This window comes from Amia ocellicauda, chromosome 22 (assembly GCF_036373705.1).
Source record: "Amia ocellicauda isolate fAmiCal2 chromosome 22, fAmiCal2.hap1, whole genome shotgun sequence".
Classification (NCBI taxonomy): Eukaryota; Metazoa; Chordata; class Actinopteri; order Amiiformes; family Amiidae; genus Amia; species Amia ocellicauda.
Genome location: NC_089871.1, coordinates 12,782,567 through 12,796,549, shown reverse-complemented (window position 1 = coordinate 12,796,549; position 13,983 = coordinate 12,782,567). Strand labels below are relative to the sequence as shown.

General features: G+C 41.9%; 1 protein-coding gene across 4 annotated transcripts in view; it reads right to left on the bottom strand.

Moving 5' to 3' along the window:
• Positions 1-13,983, bottom strand: part of arhgef18b (rho/rac guanine nucleotide exchange factor (GEF) 18b) — a 51,101-nt gene that overhangs the window by 16,432 nt on the left and 20,686 nt on the right. For 3 of the 4 annotated variants that reach the window (XM_066696149.1, XM_066696146.1, XM_066696148.1), the window contains 7 exons: positions 6,756-6,823; positions 4,621-4,678; positions 2,700-2,853; positions 2,100-2,212; positions 1,575-1,712; positions 559-809; positions 89-214 (listed from right to left, as the gene is read on the bottom strand). In XM_066696149.1, coding sequence (XP_066552246.1) covers positions 89-214; positions 559-809; positions 1,575-1,712; positions 2,100-2,212; positions 2,700-2,853; positions 4,621-4,678; positions 6,756-6,823 — 908 coding nt within the window. The remainder of the gene's footprint in view (positions 1-88; positions 215-558; positions 810-1,574; positions 1,713-2,099; positions 2,213-2,699; positions 2,854-4,620; positions 4,679-6,755; positions 6,824-13,983) is intronic. The other variant, XM_066696147.1, reaches the window with a different exon arrangement.

Genomic DNA, 13,983 nt, shown 5'->3' with positions numbered 1-13,983 from the left:
ATTAGTTGGTTGTAATGCCTTACACATGCAAACCCAAGCAAAGTGGCATATTTGTTGTAGATAGCGAATACTGATGAATAAAACTTACCCGAATCAGGTTCTGGAACTTCTTATTGTTCTGCAGCAGCTCTTTGTAATAGCTGACCGCTTCACTGTGATGACTGCAGAATTCCCCGTAGCTGTCCTTCATCCGCTCGCCCAAGTCTCCGGAAAACTGCGGAGAAAAGCAACATCATCCTTCCAAACTTATTCCAAAAAAACCTCTATGGCACTCAGCACTACTAGGCACATCTTACACGGGAACACTTCAATTTGTTTGTTCCCCATATGATTTGAGGACGCAACAAAGAAAAACACATAATAAGCACCAGATGGCACTACAGTATATTTTTAAATGCCACAGGGGAGACCAGGATAATTGAAATGCAATTGCAAATGCAAGACTTAACCAACAGGTTTTGACCTTTCCAGCTTTGTTAATATATTTAGTTTCTTAATAGCTTCACTCAGAACGGCAAGTCAACAAACTACTTCACACCGTCAATCTTTTAAAGCTACCTCTGTGCTCAGGACGTCGGCGATCCTCTGGATGCAGTAGTTGTGGTCGCTGCCAGGCTGCAGGGATTCTCTCCGTCTCTCTTTCAGCCGGGCCAGGAACTGCTGGTGGATTTCCAAGAGGTTCTCCACGCTGGGGAAAATCCGCTCCAGCTTGGGCTCATCTATCTGCAGGGTCTCACGCATCTCCCTCAAGTACACCCGCAGCATGATCTTCAGAGTGCGCACGTGGTGGATCTCCGTCTGGATCAGTTCTGCACACGAGAGCAGAAATCAGCGGCATTCAAACAGAGGGGCGTTCCCACCACCCCTATACTGGGCACAGGGTTGGCACAACTGCTGGCTTATACAAAAAATATACATTTATAATCATGGAATACACCACCTTTGACATATAACTTGTGTAGCTTGTGTACTTATCTACCCCAAATCATACAACTGAGACACAGTAAGACAACAGAAATCCAAATGGAAAAGATAAAAGCTTCAGCAGGGTTCCTTTCTTTCCAGTGAAGAGCAGAGAGAGGTATAAATGACAGCAAGAGGGAGAGAGAGAGATTCACCCATTAATGTTATCATCAGCTTTATGCTGTGATGAATTTCGCATTGTGAAAACCTTCTGTATAACCCTCAGCAGGAGCGGGCTGAACATTAGCACAACAGAATATACAGCCACTTGTGTCTGGGTGATTCTGGGAAACGGCAACACAGATCCACTGTCTCAGCTGCAAACAGCCAGGCTCTCAGTTTATTTGCAGGAAGAAATTAATCGGGAGACATGAAGCAGATTCGGAAGAGGTACAGATTTTACCGGTTTGGTCTATTTATTTCTTCTTTAATGATTAATTCAGAGAAAGAAAGCAGTGGAGTTAAATGGACAGCTCAGCGGGAGTGAAACCAGTCTTCAAGGGCAGGAGTGAAGAAGCACTGCACTGCACTGCACTTCTACAACTACAACTAGGGTAAGATGCACATCAGCATGAGAGCGAAGACTTGCAAACGAACAACAGTTAACCTACCATAGATCACATCCTGCCTCTTGACTGCATCCTTGTTTTGCTTGGAGTACAGCGGGTCCACAGCCAGGCTCCAGGACTCGGGTTCAAAGTCCTGGGCGTCCGTTTCCAAATCTCCCCGTAAAGCAGCAAAATGTGCATCTGGGCAAGCAAGGATACAATAGGGGTTCCATAAATTGAGCATGTGCCGAGGACTGGAAGAATCATCCGCTTTAATTCAGATCACAGGTCGTGCACACGGACAAACTTCACGGGTGTTTTCTTACGGTGCTGGTTTAAAACAATACATCCCCATACATCCTAGAGATCGAGCACTGAAGGGTGCAGTGGTGTGAGACTCGAGCTGCACACTCACTGTAACCGTCAGGCGGGAGAGTGAGTCACTGTGCCGAACACACTGTGAGTAACCTGGCGCAGAGTCAGACACTGATGCCTCAAATTTCCCCTCCTCATCAGCGTTAATGAACTCACAGCATTTGTACGGATTTCAGCCTGAACCCCCAACCCGAAGACATCACATCTTCTTACCTTCTACAATGATGGACTCTGTAGTGGAAGGGGCCAGAGAAACGGCATCATCTGACTGCAGCTTGTTCCTGTTGTTTATTGCATCTGGCTCGTCCATCTCTGCCGAGGTTGATCTGTAAGAGGCGACAACAGTCACAAACCCACAGTAGACTCCGTGTACCCCTGTAGCGGCTCTGGGTTTAAGTTTAGGCTCAATTGGTACCTTGGGGAGAGAAGGTACTTCATTTTACTTCATGCACCCTCACCAAGTCAGAAAAAACAACAGACTCTTTACATTTGTAACTTTCTAGTTGAATGGCTGCTCTCTCCTGTGCTATATTGAGCCATTCAAACCATGAGAAACAAGCAATCAAAGCCATGAAACAACCAGTCTTTAATCCGGCGGCAGATGAATCACAAAGCTTTCTCTTACCATAGACTTTTTCATTGCCTTATTATAAGGGATTATACGATTCTAGTTAAGACAACTGAGCATCACTTATAAAAGATGTTGCCATGGCTGCAGAATCTGCCAAAGGACAGCGTCTGATACTGTGCTGGGGCATCATGAGGAAAGCACTACCGGCAATGAAACGCCAGAAGGGGATACCAATGACTCACCCGGAGCTGTTGCTGTGGCTGGCGGTGGTGCTGGCGATGGGCAGAGAGCTGTTCCCGCGGTGCGTGATGGTCATACCTGGGCCGCGGGGGGAGCCAGAGGAGCCATCGGGGGCCGCGAGGGCAGAGCGGGGCAGGTCTCTGGTGGAGGCACCTACTGCAGACATGAGCATGGTGTTAGAGCAGCGTTGCACCCAGGCCGCGCCCAGTCCTTGCACCCTGGGCCTCTGCAGGGACCTCAGCACCCGGCAGGTCAGCAGCTCCTTCTGCACCAGCATCCTCATGCCGTACCTCTGAGAGAACGCCCTCAAGAGGGGCAGCCTGGGGCGGGCGGGCAGGGCGTCGCCGCGTTGGCCCCGGTGCGCTTTCCCCGTATCAAGAGCCAGCTGCTTCTCCATGGTGACCAAGCAGCTCCAGCGGCCGCAGTAATGAAACGCTAATCACAAGAAATAGGCAGCCTTATATAGCCCTGCACACGATCTTTCTCGAAAACTGAAGAATGTAGTGTCTCTCTCTCTCCCTCTCTCTCTCCGACTGTGCAGGTTTAAATGCACTATATATATATATATTGTATTTTTTCAGCACCTTCTCTAGTGTGCTTTATTACCTCTCAAAAACCTGTGAGGTCGAACTGAAGGGTCATGCTGCTCTACTGCAATTACCAGGGGACTGTGTTTCTTGTTTTTGAAAACCATCTTTCTAGAAATCCACAGATAAAGATCGATAAGAACTTAATGGAACAATTCGACAACAACGATTCATTCAACTAAAAATAAAATCATGGACAATGGATTTATCTATTTGCGAGTTTTCTATTCACTCCACATATAACTAAGAAGCACCTTTTGAGAAACTGCCACATCAAAACCCATAAAATAAAAAAAATCTCCAAAGCTACATGTTTTCTATGATATGAAAAGATCTTCCACTGACAGATCTTGGCACCAAATGATTGTGAAGAAAAATCTTGTGGATACAAACCAACCAATAACAGAGCAGCATTTCCAAAATCACTGTGTATAAATGTCGTCCCACACAGTTACCAATGACGTTTCAGGACTATGCAAGTTTCACAGGATGTACATGTGTTTGTTAATAAATAGTTTTGTTACGTTTAACCAGCATGACAACAACACAGATCGTCTACTGCTGGTCAATTACAGCGGATCCTGGACCAAACAATTTTTGAACAGAGAGAAGGGGGGTTCATTGTTATATTTATTATAACCATTTTATTATTTATTTCATGGCAGACGCCCTCATCCAGGGAGATTTGTTTAACGTAAATACACTTTCTTTCACTGTAAAGATGCGTTTAATCCTGGCGCGTGTGATTTATAATAAGTTAATACTTCGGGTACAGGGTGTCATTTCTCACAGTTTGAGCAGTGAAAACCTTGGGCCCAAACTGCACAAGATGACCTCTCTTATACAAGAAGACACCCGTTCACACGACCTATGATCTTATACCACTCACTCACAGTAGCACCCACTCAGGGAACAGATTGCTCCTTTAAGAGCAAGGTGACTGACTTCTCTCCAGCTGTTTAGCAGTTGCAACATGAACGTGAACACACAACCTGATAAGAAGGCCTGCGGAGCGGAAGGAGGAAGAATTGCATATGAACCAGCTGCGGATGGCAGGGCTACCTCCACAAAACGCACGAGAGTGGTAGGAGGGAGGCACACTGTAGGAAAAATACATGCAAAGGGACATTTTCCTTTAGGGAGAAACCGATTAATACGCATCACCCCCTCTTGTTTAATCTATTGGCAACCAGCTGGGGCATGCCGTGTGGCTTTAAAGGTGTCTGCAGTGTTAATGAGAGGAGCAGAGGGGGTGCTGGACAGGTGCAGCGAGGCAATCGCACCGGCTCACCACAAGCGAGACACAGCAGAAGGCAGCGCTGCAGGGCCCACTCACCTTGATTGAAGTACTGCACGGTGTTCTGGACAGAGCCGCTGCTCCTGGAGTCTTTAACCTGCGATACACAAGGAAAACAATCCACTGTTAAAAAAGAGCGCCTTCAATCCAAATAATACAGACCATTATAATAAATAAATGTTCAATTACCAGTCCAGTTCTCAAAAGCACTCTGCTGAACTGGAAATTATGCATTCAAACAAAGAAAAAAAATTTATTCAGATAAGATTTCATTACAGATCTATTTTTATTTACTCCTATTCTGTGCTGACAGGCAAGTGTGCTACTCCTCAGAAAAGCACAAGAAAAAAACACAAGGGAGGAAAGACCTGAATCTGTCACTCTACAACCAAGATTTGGTTCCTCCTCCTAGATCATTAGTCTTTTGGGTTTTCACAAAAAAAAAAAAAAAAAAAAAACTCTTTAGGTGCTGCTGAAAAGAAAACTGGTTTAACGGATTTCAAAGTGCGAGTCAAACCAGTTCAAGGATGCCATTGAAAAGCTTACAGAGAATAATCCTTGCGTTCTCCTTCTAAGAGCTCCTTGACAATCAAGTGCAGACTACAGTGACTTAACGACGAGCGACACTGTAAGCACCAGGAGCGATACACGATGCACAAATGTCTGCTTGCATGTACTTTAACAGGATGATCTGTGCAAATTGCCTCAGTTCACTGCTTAGTGCCTACCCTGCACTTGAGCCAACTTGTCAAAGACCAATTCCCTGTGCCAATTCTCTTTCTCTGTGGCACTGTTCTGTAATCGTCGGTGGCAGCCAAGATGTCAAAACACAGAGACCAGCTCCTAACGAGATTAATGTTCAAATCCCTATCAGTGAACAGCTGTAATAAAATGCTTCTTAAATAGATAGACAGTATTCTTTTATGGTGATGTACGGTAATCTGAAACAAAACGGAGATTGATTTCCTGGAGTTGCCAAGCAAAATGATTGTTGGATTATATGGATCATGCATACTCGGCTTTACTGTAAGGGTACTAACTCTGGCTCAATGCAAATCGTACATTATATTTAGTAGGAAGTAAACAATAAATGAAGCAACTAAAAAATGGCACACCAAGCCAGAAACTCCTACCTGTGAAAGCAACTTGAAATCTCCCGATTTGATTTTCACTACAATACTGAGGAATTAGGAAGTGTCTTATATAGCAACTAGCACTTTCTGAATCACTAACTGATTTACTTTTTTGGGGTTCAGTCTTGCTTGAGGGTAAAATATAGCAGTTCATCTTGAGAATAAAATCTTTATCTTTATTTAGTTTGAGCCTGGTAGGGAGCTGAACTACTGATGCCAGGCCTTTGCACGCGTGGGCACACAAACACACACATGCACTCATGAGGGCATGTACAAAAACACACGCACAAGCACAAAATTTCAAAACATTTCATCCAGTCCAGTTTATGAACACAACCTCCCCCCTGTGACAGCAGCAATAGGGAAAGCCCAAAAAGCATTCTTTACTATTCTGGACTATCTCTAACATCTCGTCAAAAGCCGCATAACCAAATATTTTGCTTCTTTAGTTTCAGATGTGACAACTTTTAGACTGCAGGGGATGCGTTGTTAACTGATTAGCTTCCTCAAACACAGGCTGAACACAGCAACAGGAACGTTAAAACAACCATGATTAACCGACTTGTCTTTTTATTCTTCTTCTACTATCTCCAAATCCAGGCTATACTGTCAGTTTACTGCAATTATACTCTGAATTTCTACATAATCTTGTTCAGACCAAGCACTTAGGATGGAAACAGGACTGATTTAGCATATTTTGCAACAATTGTTTAAATCTGTAGATACAAATTTCCTAGAGGATCAAAGGTTGAAACTAACCACATCTAGTCCTTGCCTGAACAAAACAGCATGAAGCTGATAAAACCTGAAGTGGTGTTAACTGCTAAACAGTAGGAGGTATATTTCTATTCCTGCCAATTAAGTAGGAAGTGTGTAAGCATAAAAGAGAGAGAGAGATGGAGTGGAATTCCCAACCGTCTTAAAACCCTAATTAAAGTTCAGATAATAAACTGACAGCAGCATTTTGGGGGGTTTTAATGAAGCAAGATAATGATGCAGTTCTGTACACAGTGCAAACAAACCAGAGAAACTGGATCGTACCTTGTTCCTGTTGCTCGTGCACTCGGCGAGCAGGTTCTTGCAGCTCTTGTGGACGTTCACGGCACAGTCTGACAGAGAGGGGGGGGGGAAAAAAGCAAAAGGGTTTAGTTTGCGTTTCACCCGTGTTGTTTTTGTTTTTAGTTTTTTTTGGCAAGATGCAGTTCCCCTTCAGGAACACGCCACTTCTCTGACCGGAAGATACAGTCCAGAGTAATAGAGAGAAAAGATGGGAGTAAATAAAATAAAATAAAATATATATATAAAAGGATAAAAGGAGATTAGCCGACTCCAACTGTGCACCAGATTTGAATGGCACAGCTTACTGCATCTCTGACAGCTTAGCAAAAAGTAAATCAAATCAGAGCAGAACAGCATCCTAATGCAGCCCTAATGGAGCACAGAGATCTTTAATGGGATTGTGCTCCGGTCCAAATCCAGCCCCCTTGTTTTCCCCCCTCCCCTAACCACGGACTACTGCAGCGTCACTCAAATGGTATAATTTATTTTATTTTTTTTATCTGTGGGGTGTTTTAATAAGCTTAGCAGGTAATCGAAAATGTCAGCCTTCATTATAATTAGGACCAGAGGGCTTTAAACCCAAAAAGCGCTTGCTCAATGTACAGTGACATTGTGACAACACAAGGGAAGAGCAGGTTTGAAGTGTGAAGTTGGCCACAAGCTCACCGGGGGCTCGGCAGGGCTGGTTTACAGTCTACCGCAATCAAGTCAGTATCACAGAGAAGCAAAGGCAAGCAAGAAAGATGGGGCGAGAGACATATTTTACAGTCAAAGAGTCAACACTGGAATCAAGGAGTTCATCGGAACTCAGAGACTCATGGGATACATTTAAGACTGAACTTTGAATGGACTGATTTAAGCAGTCTGGCCTGTTCTTAAATTTTCTCAGAATTCCATTAACTTTTCAGCACAATCCTTTATTTTATTTTTTTTAAAAGGACTTCAGTGATCGATTATTACATGCTAATGAACACAGATATGGAGATGCACCTCAATGTTCCTTCATAAACAAAGGCTGAGCACACGATTCTACCCACATTACAAGAAAAATCCTCCCTCCCAGGTTCGTAAAATCAAATGTACTGATAAATAAATGGCTTGTCCACATTTGATTCAAAACTCCTTCATTTAAAGGCCTCTGGGGTTCCTGTTACTCGATCTGCTGTCCATGTGATGTATTGCTCATTGATGCCAACAATTTCTGCTGCACTCGTGGTCATGCGAGGGCACTGTGATGAATATTCATGCAGCTGCGGTCAAATTTTTCCAGTCTACCTTACATAAACCTCAGACATTTCCCCCAAGTGAACGAGTTCCAACTGTAGACCATGTTGTCGAATTAGAGTAATGCGGAACTGGGGTCCAGCCAGTATCTTCTTACAGATACTCTGTTAAATAGAGGAAACTGGTTACTAAATAGGTATTGCTAAATATCTACAGTAAAATAAGTTCTCCCTTTTTAAAAACCTCATGTCATCTCATTATTGATGAAACAATAAGATAAACATACATCCAAGTGCATGAGAGCAAAGACAAGTACAAGCAACAAAGGGAGTTGCATCCCTGGGGTGTGTTGAGGGGAAGGGGGGATATAAGTATCAATATTACAGACTAACTTAAAGTCAGATGATTAAAACTGCACTTAAGATCATGCCTTGAATTGTAGTAAGACTGATGCAAGCTGCAAATAAGAGGGGAGGAAAGAAAGAGCAATAGGACCCCAGAGACAAAAAACAGAACAGCTTACAGTTGAATAAATGAGTGAATGAATGAATAGAAAGAGCCCTTTCTGAAGCAGCCTGCAGTTCAGGTCATTAACGGAGGAAGCAATCAATTGTAGTGATCTGCCGTTACACAAACGAGTATTAGTCCTGCTGCACACAGAGCTCTTTAGCACTTTATTTGGGCTGCTATGCATTTTGAGGCGGGTCAATCAAGGGATCAAAGTCCCCATGGTTTACCAAAACCGCAATAAGAGTGACATATCTTATTCTCAAGAAAAGAACACAGTACGATATCATATCCTAGCTAGTAATCCGAGCAATAATGCAAGCGGCATGTGACAATCTACTGTCAGCCTTACTGAGATTTATAACCAAAATCATACAAAAATTAAACACAGAAACAAAACAGTTCTCTTATGTAAACATGTGGCGCCAGGCATGATGTCCCATTGAATCAGCTGGTTTGGTTTGCATTTATTTTCACTGTGGTGATGACAATTTTAAGACAGTCGATGCAATGCAAGCACCTGCACACATGCAATCAAACCGAGGTGAAAATGGTGAACTCTCATTGTGGATCATTCATTTATTTATAAATATAATAAATGGAACTGAGTAACTTACAGCTACGTAAGTGGGCCTCTATAACTCAAATATCTACAAAGGATGGGACCGGAAAATGAAGGGACTATGGTGATCTAACACCCTAGAGAAGAACAGCTTGGAAGTTCTCTGCATTCCTGATTGTGCTTCACTTGTGGCATACACAGATAACCGTCATGCAGCACCTTCTGGCAAGCTTGCTATTTTATTTTTTTATTTAAAAAAAACAAAAAAAAACTCACTTCTATACACATTTATATTGCAGTTCACTACAACTGAGCGTAACAAATGCAGCAATCCAGCAACCCATCCAGCAATATGCACAATTACATACAACTTGTTTTAAATGCAAATCAATGCACTATTTAAAAAAAAAAAAAGATTATCCCAGACAAGGTCTCTTTAGGATGTTTCTTTTGCATATTTTAATACAAACTGGATCATTTGCATCCCAAAGTTAATCTGACAAGATGCAAATCCAGGCTGCAGGGCTGAGTAGGCCAAAGAACAGCAATAAATCAGCTGTATTGAAGCATACCTATGTTGAATTAGGAAAGTGAAAATAAGAGCACCGAAAAGGCGTAAGTACTGAGAATTTAAAGTAACTGAATGCAGAGAATATGGGAGAGAAAGATTCACAGCTTTTACTGTGACAGATTGTTTCCCTTTGTTCTTTTCAGCCCCTTATTATTTTTTAGACTTTTATTCTGGCGTTTAGTTATTGGTAGGGTCATGCCTCCTGCCCCTGTCCCCCAAACTCATAGCTGCTACAATCTTAAAAGCAATTTAAACAGCCAATTTTCTAAATAAAGCAATTCTATAGCTTTATATAGCAAACAATTGTCCCCGTGCATTCCTATCTGCTCTACAATTATGCCGAATTTCGAAGAGGACAATCACCTTTGATTGCTTTGTAAAAGTGCATGGAATGCCTGATACAGAACAGACAACATGTACAGTAAAAATGCATTGTGGGGCAAAAGACTTGGGTTCACAGACTGCAGACTAGTTCTCTCACTTCTACAGAATGCGTACATACAACTTTATTTATTTTTAAAGCTTTGCATTAGGTCTATGTGCTGCTGTTGTTTTTCTTTTTATTATTAGGCAAGACAGCATTCTTCTCTTCCACACACACCGATACTGACCCTCTTACTGGACGCCCCAGTCATGTTTCAACATGTTAGTTAGCTAATAAGCTGAAGTCATTGAAGTTCTAGGAAGGTGAGGTGTCTCAGTCATGTGACAAGTAAAAAAACACAAGCTTGTTTTCACTAAGGAATTAATCAAATGCCAAATTTAATATCAGTAAGAAGAAAGGAATCAAAATCTTTGTATATTTGCTTTTGTTGATATAAGCAAATTACTGTAGCAGCTCCCCGTTCAGTTTTGGAATATGGTGAACAGCTATTTTTAAAGCTGTGGTGAAGACTGATACACACGCGCACACAACATGTTTCTGACTCATGTAAACAATGCAAGTGACACACATACAAAGCAGTTAAGCCTGTGAAATGTATCTAATTTTTCTCAGTCACACAAAGCACGTGACATCTAGTTGGATTGTGATATGGATCAGTTTCAGCAGGTGTACCACAGTTGATCCACAACATGCTCTAAAACCTTCATTAGACCAGACCATTTATTCCTTCAAATTTATTTTAACAAAATGATCTATTTAGCTCAAGTCTCTCAAACCACCACCACCACCACAATGAACTCATCCAGTGTTCGCTGATGTGTGCACTAAACGTATAACATAGGCAAAACGAAAACGGTTTTAAAACATAATTCTCTAAAATAAAGGACAAAGACAAAAGGGAGAGTAACAATAAATTGATACCAAACTTTGGAAACTGGAATTCGACTTCTGTTTGTGTGTGTGCGCCAGCTTGTATTATTCATTTTCTTTTCATTACTACGGTGCACTCAGTCAACGATAACCACATTAACCTCTTTAACAACAGATTGTGACAGAAACTCCTTCCGTGCACTTGAAGGACACCTTGAAACCTGACATTTACACAGGCAATGACAAAAGCGAAAACCAAATCAAAAGCACATTCTCTGCATACCACTGCAAGAACACAAAGCTAATTCCTCACACACATCAACATAAAGGGATAAACCACTGATACACAGGCACCTTTTAACCACAAAAAATATCCCCCTGCCCCCAAGAAGAAACTTTTACTTCATGCATTCCAGACTTACGTAAACCATAAAATGGTGCTGGATTTTAAATGCAACTCACTCACTGTTGATCTTAACTTCAGCGGAAAACATGTGGTTTCACAGACTCCCTGGCTCTAAGGTGGTGCTGTGAGATAAACTGGGTTCTCGTAAAGCCATGTCTGATCCCAGCCAACATGAAGTTTCACGATGGGCTGTGAAGACACACCCTACAGCTGCCTCCCCATTTAGGTGTCTGCACTGAGAGGTGGGAGCCTGAGAGACAGGTAGTGCTACCAATTAGATGTGGATTGGCAGAACGAGAAAAGTCAGTATTATATAAACAGGAAGAATTGGGTCACACCGAGGAATCCCAACTTAAACGCATGGCCTTATGCATAACAAACCATGCATACATTTACACAATAGAGGAATTACAGAGAGTTCTAGAACTTTGAGAATCTGCTTTCTGGATTGTGTGCAACACTGGAAAATAAGTTGATTGTTCTCCATATAAAAATATATACATTTAAGACATCTGAGTAACTTGCATAGCTTACGTTTCACCTGGCCGGAATATCAGATGGTGAATAGGCCTAAACCTTTCCCAACTGAGCAGGCAAACCGGATGACTGTTCTTTCGGTTCCCAATCACTGTGTAAATAGGTCTAAGTAAATCTGATGTAGTATTATTGACCAAATTTTAAATAAAAGAACAATTGTATAGTTTACAGTCCCAATGATCAAGCTGCTACCCTTCAACATGCCTGGTGCTATAAAACTACTATAAAACCTGCCCAAGCACCAGTCAGTAAACAGAACATGCTTAAATCAAGAATGGATTGGATTAATCTGATAGGAAAGATAACAGAGCAGTTAACATTTTAGATACTGTGTATTTAAACAGTTCCGGAACTGGGAAATGGGCTTCCGTCTCAACCCCAAAACACAAACCCATCTCAACCCCAAAAAATATGCCTTCAGCTACAGTGCTAGCATATTCCTACACTACAGTTCATGGACAGCTTGGTTGACAGCAAACAGCAGCACTTTATTACAGTATGAGGTAGCAGGAAATAAACTGCAAAAAATAGTCGGACAAATGGATCACTTTGTCTTTTCATTTTCTGCAGTGTGACTCCCAAGATTGCACAGCAAAGTAAACCACAGAAAAAGTGCAATTTGTTGCGGGTTTGTGCGTGTACACTTTTTAACCATAATTGGAGGAGAAAAATCCAACACGACTGCATTCACTTGTGAATCATTGTTGCAGGGTTCGCATTTGAGCTACAGGAGTATTTAAAAAAGGCCTATGTTCAAGGTCACCCAGTCCAAGAAGGAAAAGCCTACAGCCATCAGGTGCATCACAATGGGCTTGCATGTGGTGGGGCAGCTGCCCTTTGGGAAGCATAGCCAAAATAAAGCAGCTGTAAAAGCATGCACCTGCACATCTAGAACGTTTTAACTGCCTGGAAATACTCCTTCCAAGTAACACGCTGAGACAATTAACACATTAAATGCAGGGCGAGCAGGGCTGGCAGCTACTGAAACAGATGCATGGTAATCCTTTCACTGATACCCGTTTAGAAAAGTGGGAGAGACCCGGTACATTGTCAAATCCAACACATTTAAGAGTATTAATTAGCAAGAAAAGGGTTGCTTGCAACCGAGATAATTGCTAGGATCGAATGGCTTTCCCAATTATGCTGGTCCTTAACTACAGTGAAGAGCACCCAAGGCACTCTACTTTTGTTGAAGGAACGCCACAATCCCACGCAAAGTCTGCGTAAACATAACTGGTAAACTGGTGACACAAATACATTATCAATAGAGAAATGCGAGAAATGGTGGATGTAAACAGACAAGGGTATTCAATCATTACAATGGAAGGATGCCAGTGACATTAGGTAGAGGAGGAGTATGCTTTTTGACCTTACTAATCAATGACCTATATGAAATTGAGTATGCAGTCAAAAGTATATGCAACAGCTGTTTATTTTAGCAGAATGCTCGCAATGAGACAAACAGGGGAAACAATGACAAGTTTTACATAACCATTCAAGTTAACACTATTAGTCTGTAGCTATCTTCTGTGAGGCTGAGACGAGTTGAAATGAGTGGAGCAGTGTCCTGGGCTCTCTAAATGCTTCCTCTGCCTTACTCAGATTAACCCAGATTAGTTTGTCTCATGCAATACCCTGCTCAGAAGCAGCAGTTCACTGACCAAACATACAACTTAAAATGTAAGAAACCATAAAGGCTAAGACAATTGGGAATATATAAATTTATATAAAAATAATATAAATGTACTTATCTATGCATGGTGGCAGAGATCTTTATGATTAATACAATGATAGAGCTCTGGCAGCCACATTAGTTTGCATGTACACATTTGACGGAGAAAAGGTCAGGGTACTGAAAAATGCTGGAAAATGTTGCCAGTTTAATGGCTGTCCTGAGGGCATTTTCCTCTCAGAAAATCAGTCCATCCAGAGTGGAAGTCTGCAGCTGCTGGTACAACAACACTCGTGTCAATCGAAACCGACTGCCAACTTTTACATAAGTAACTTTAAAAAGCAGCTTAGTTACAGTGAAACAAATAAGAGATAATTATTCAGAATTAATCTCACGATCACCACAAATGATACACAAACTCCCAATACTCGCTAATGCGAATACATTTCAACAACTCCCTTTTTCTGACTCACATG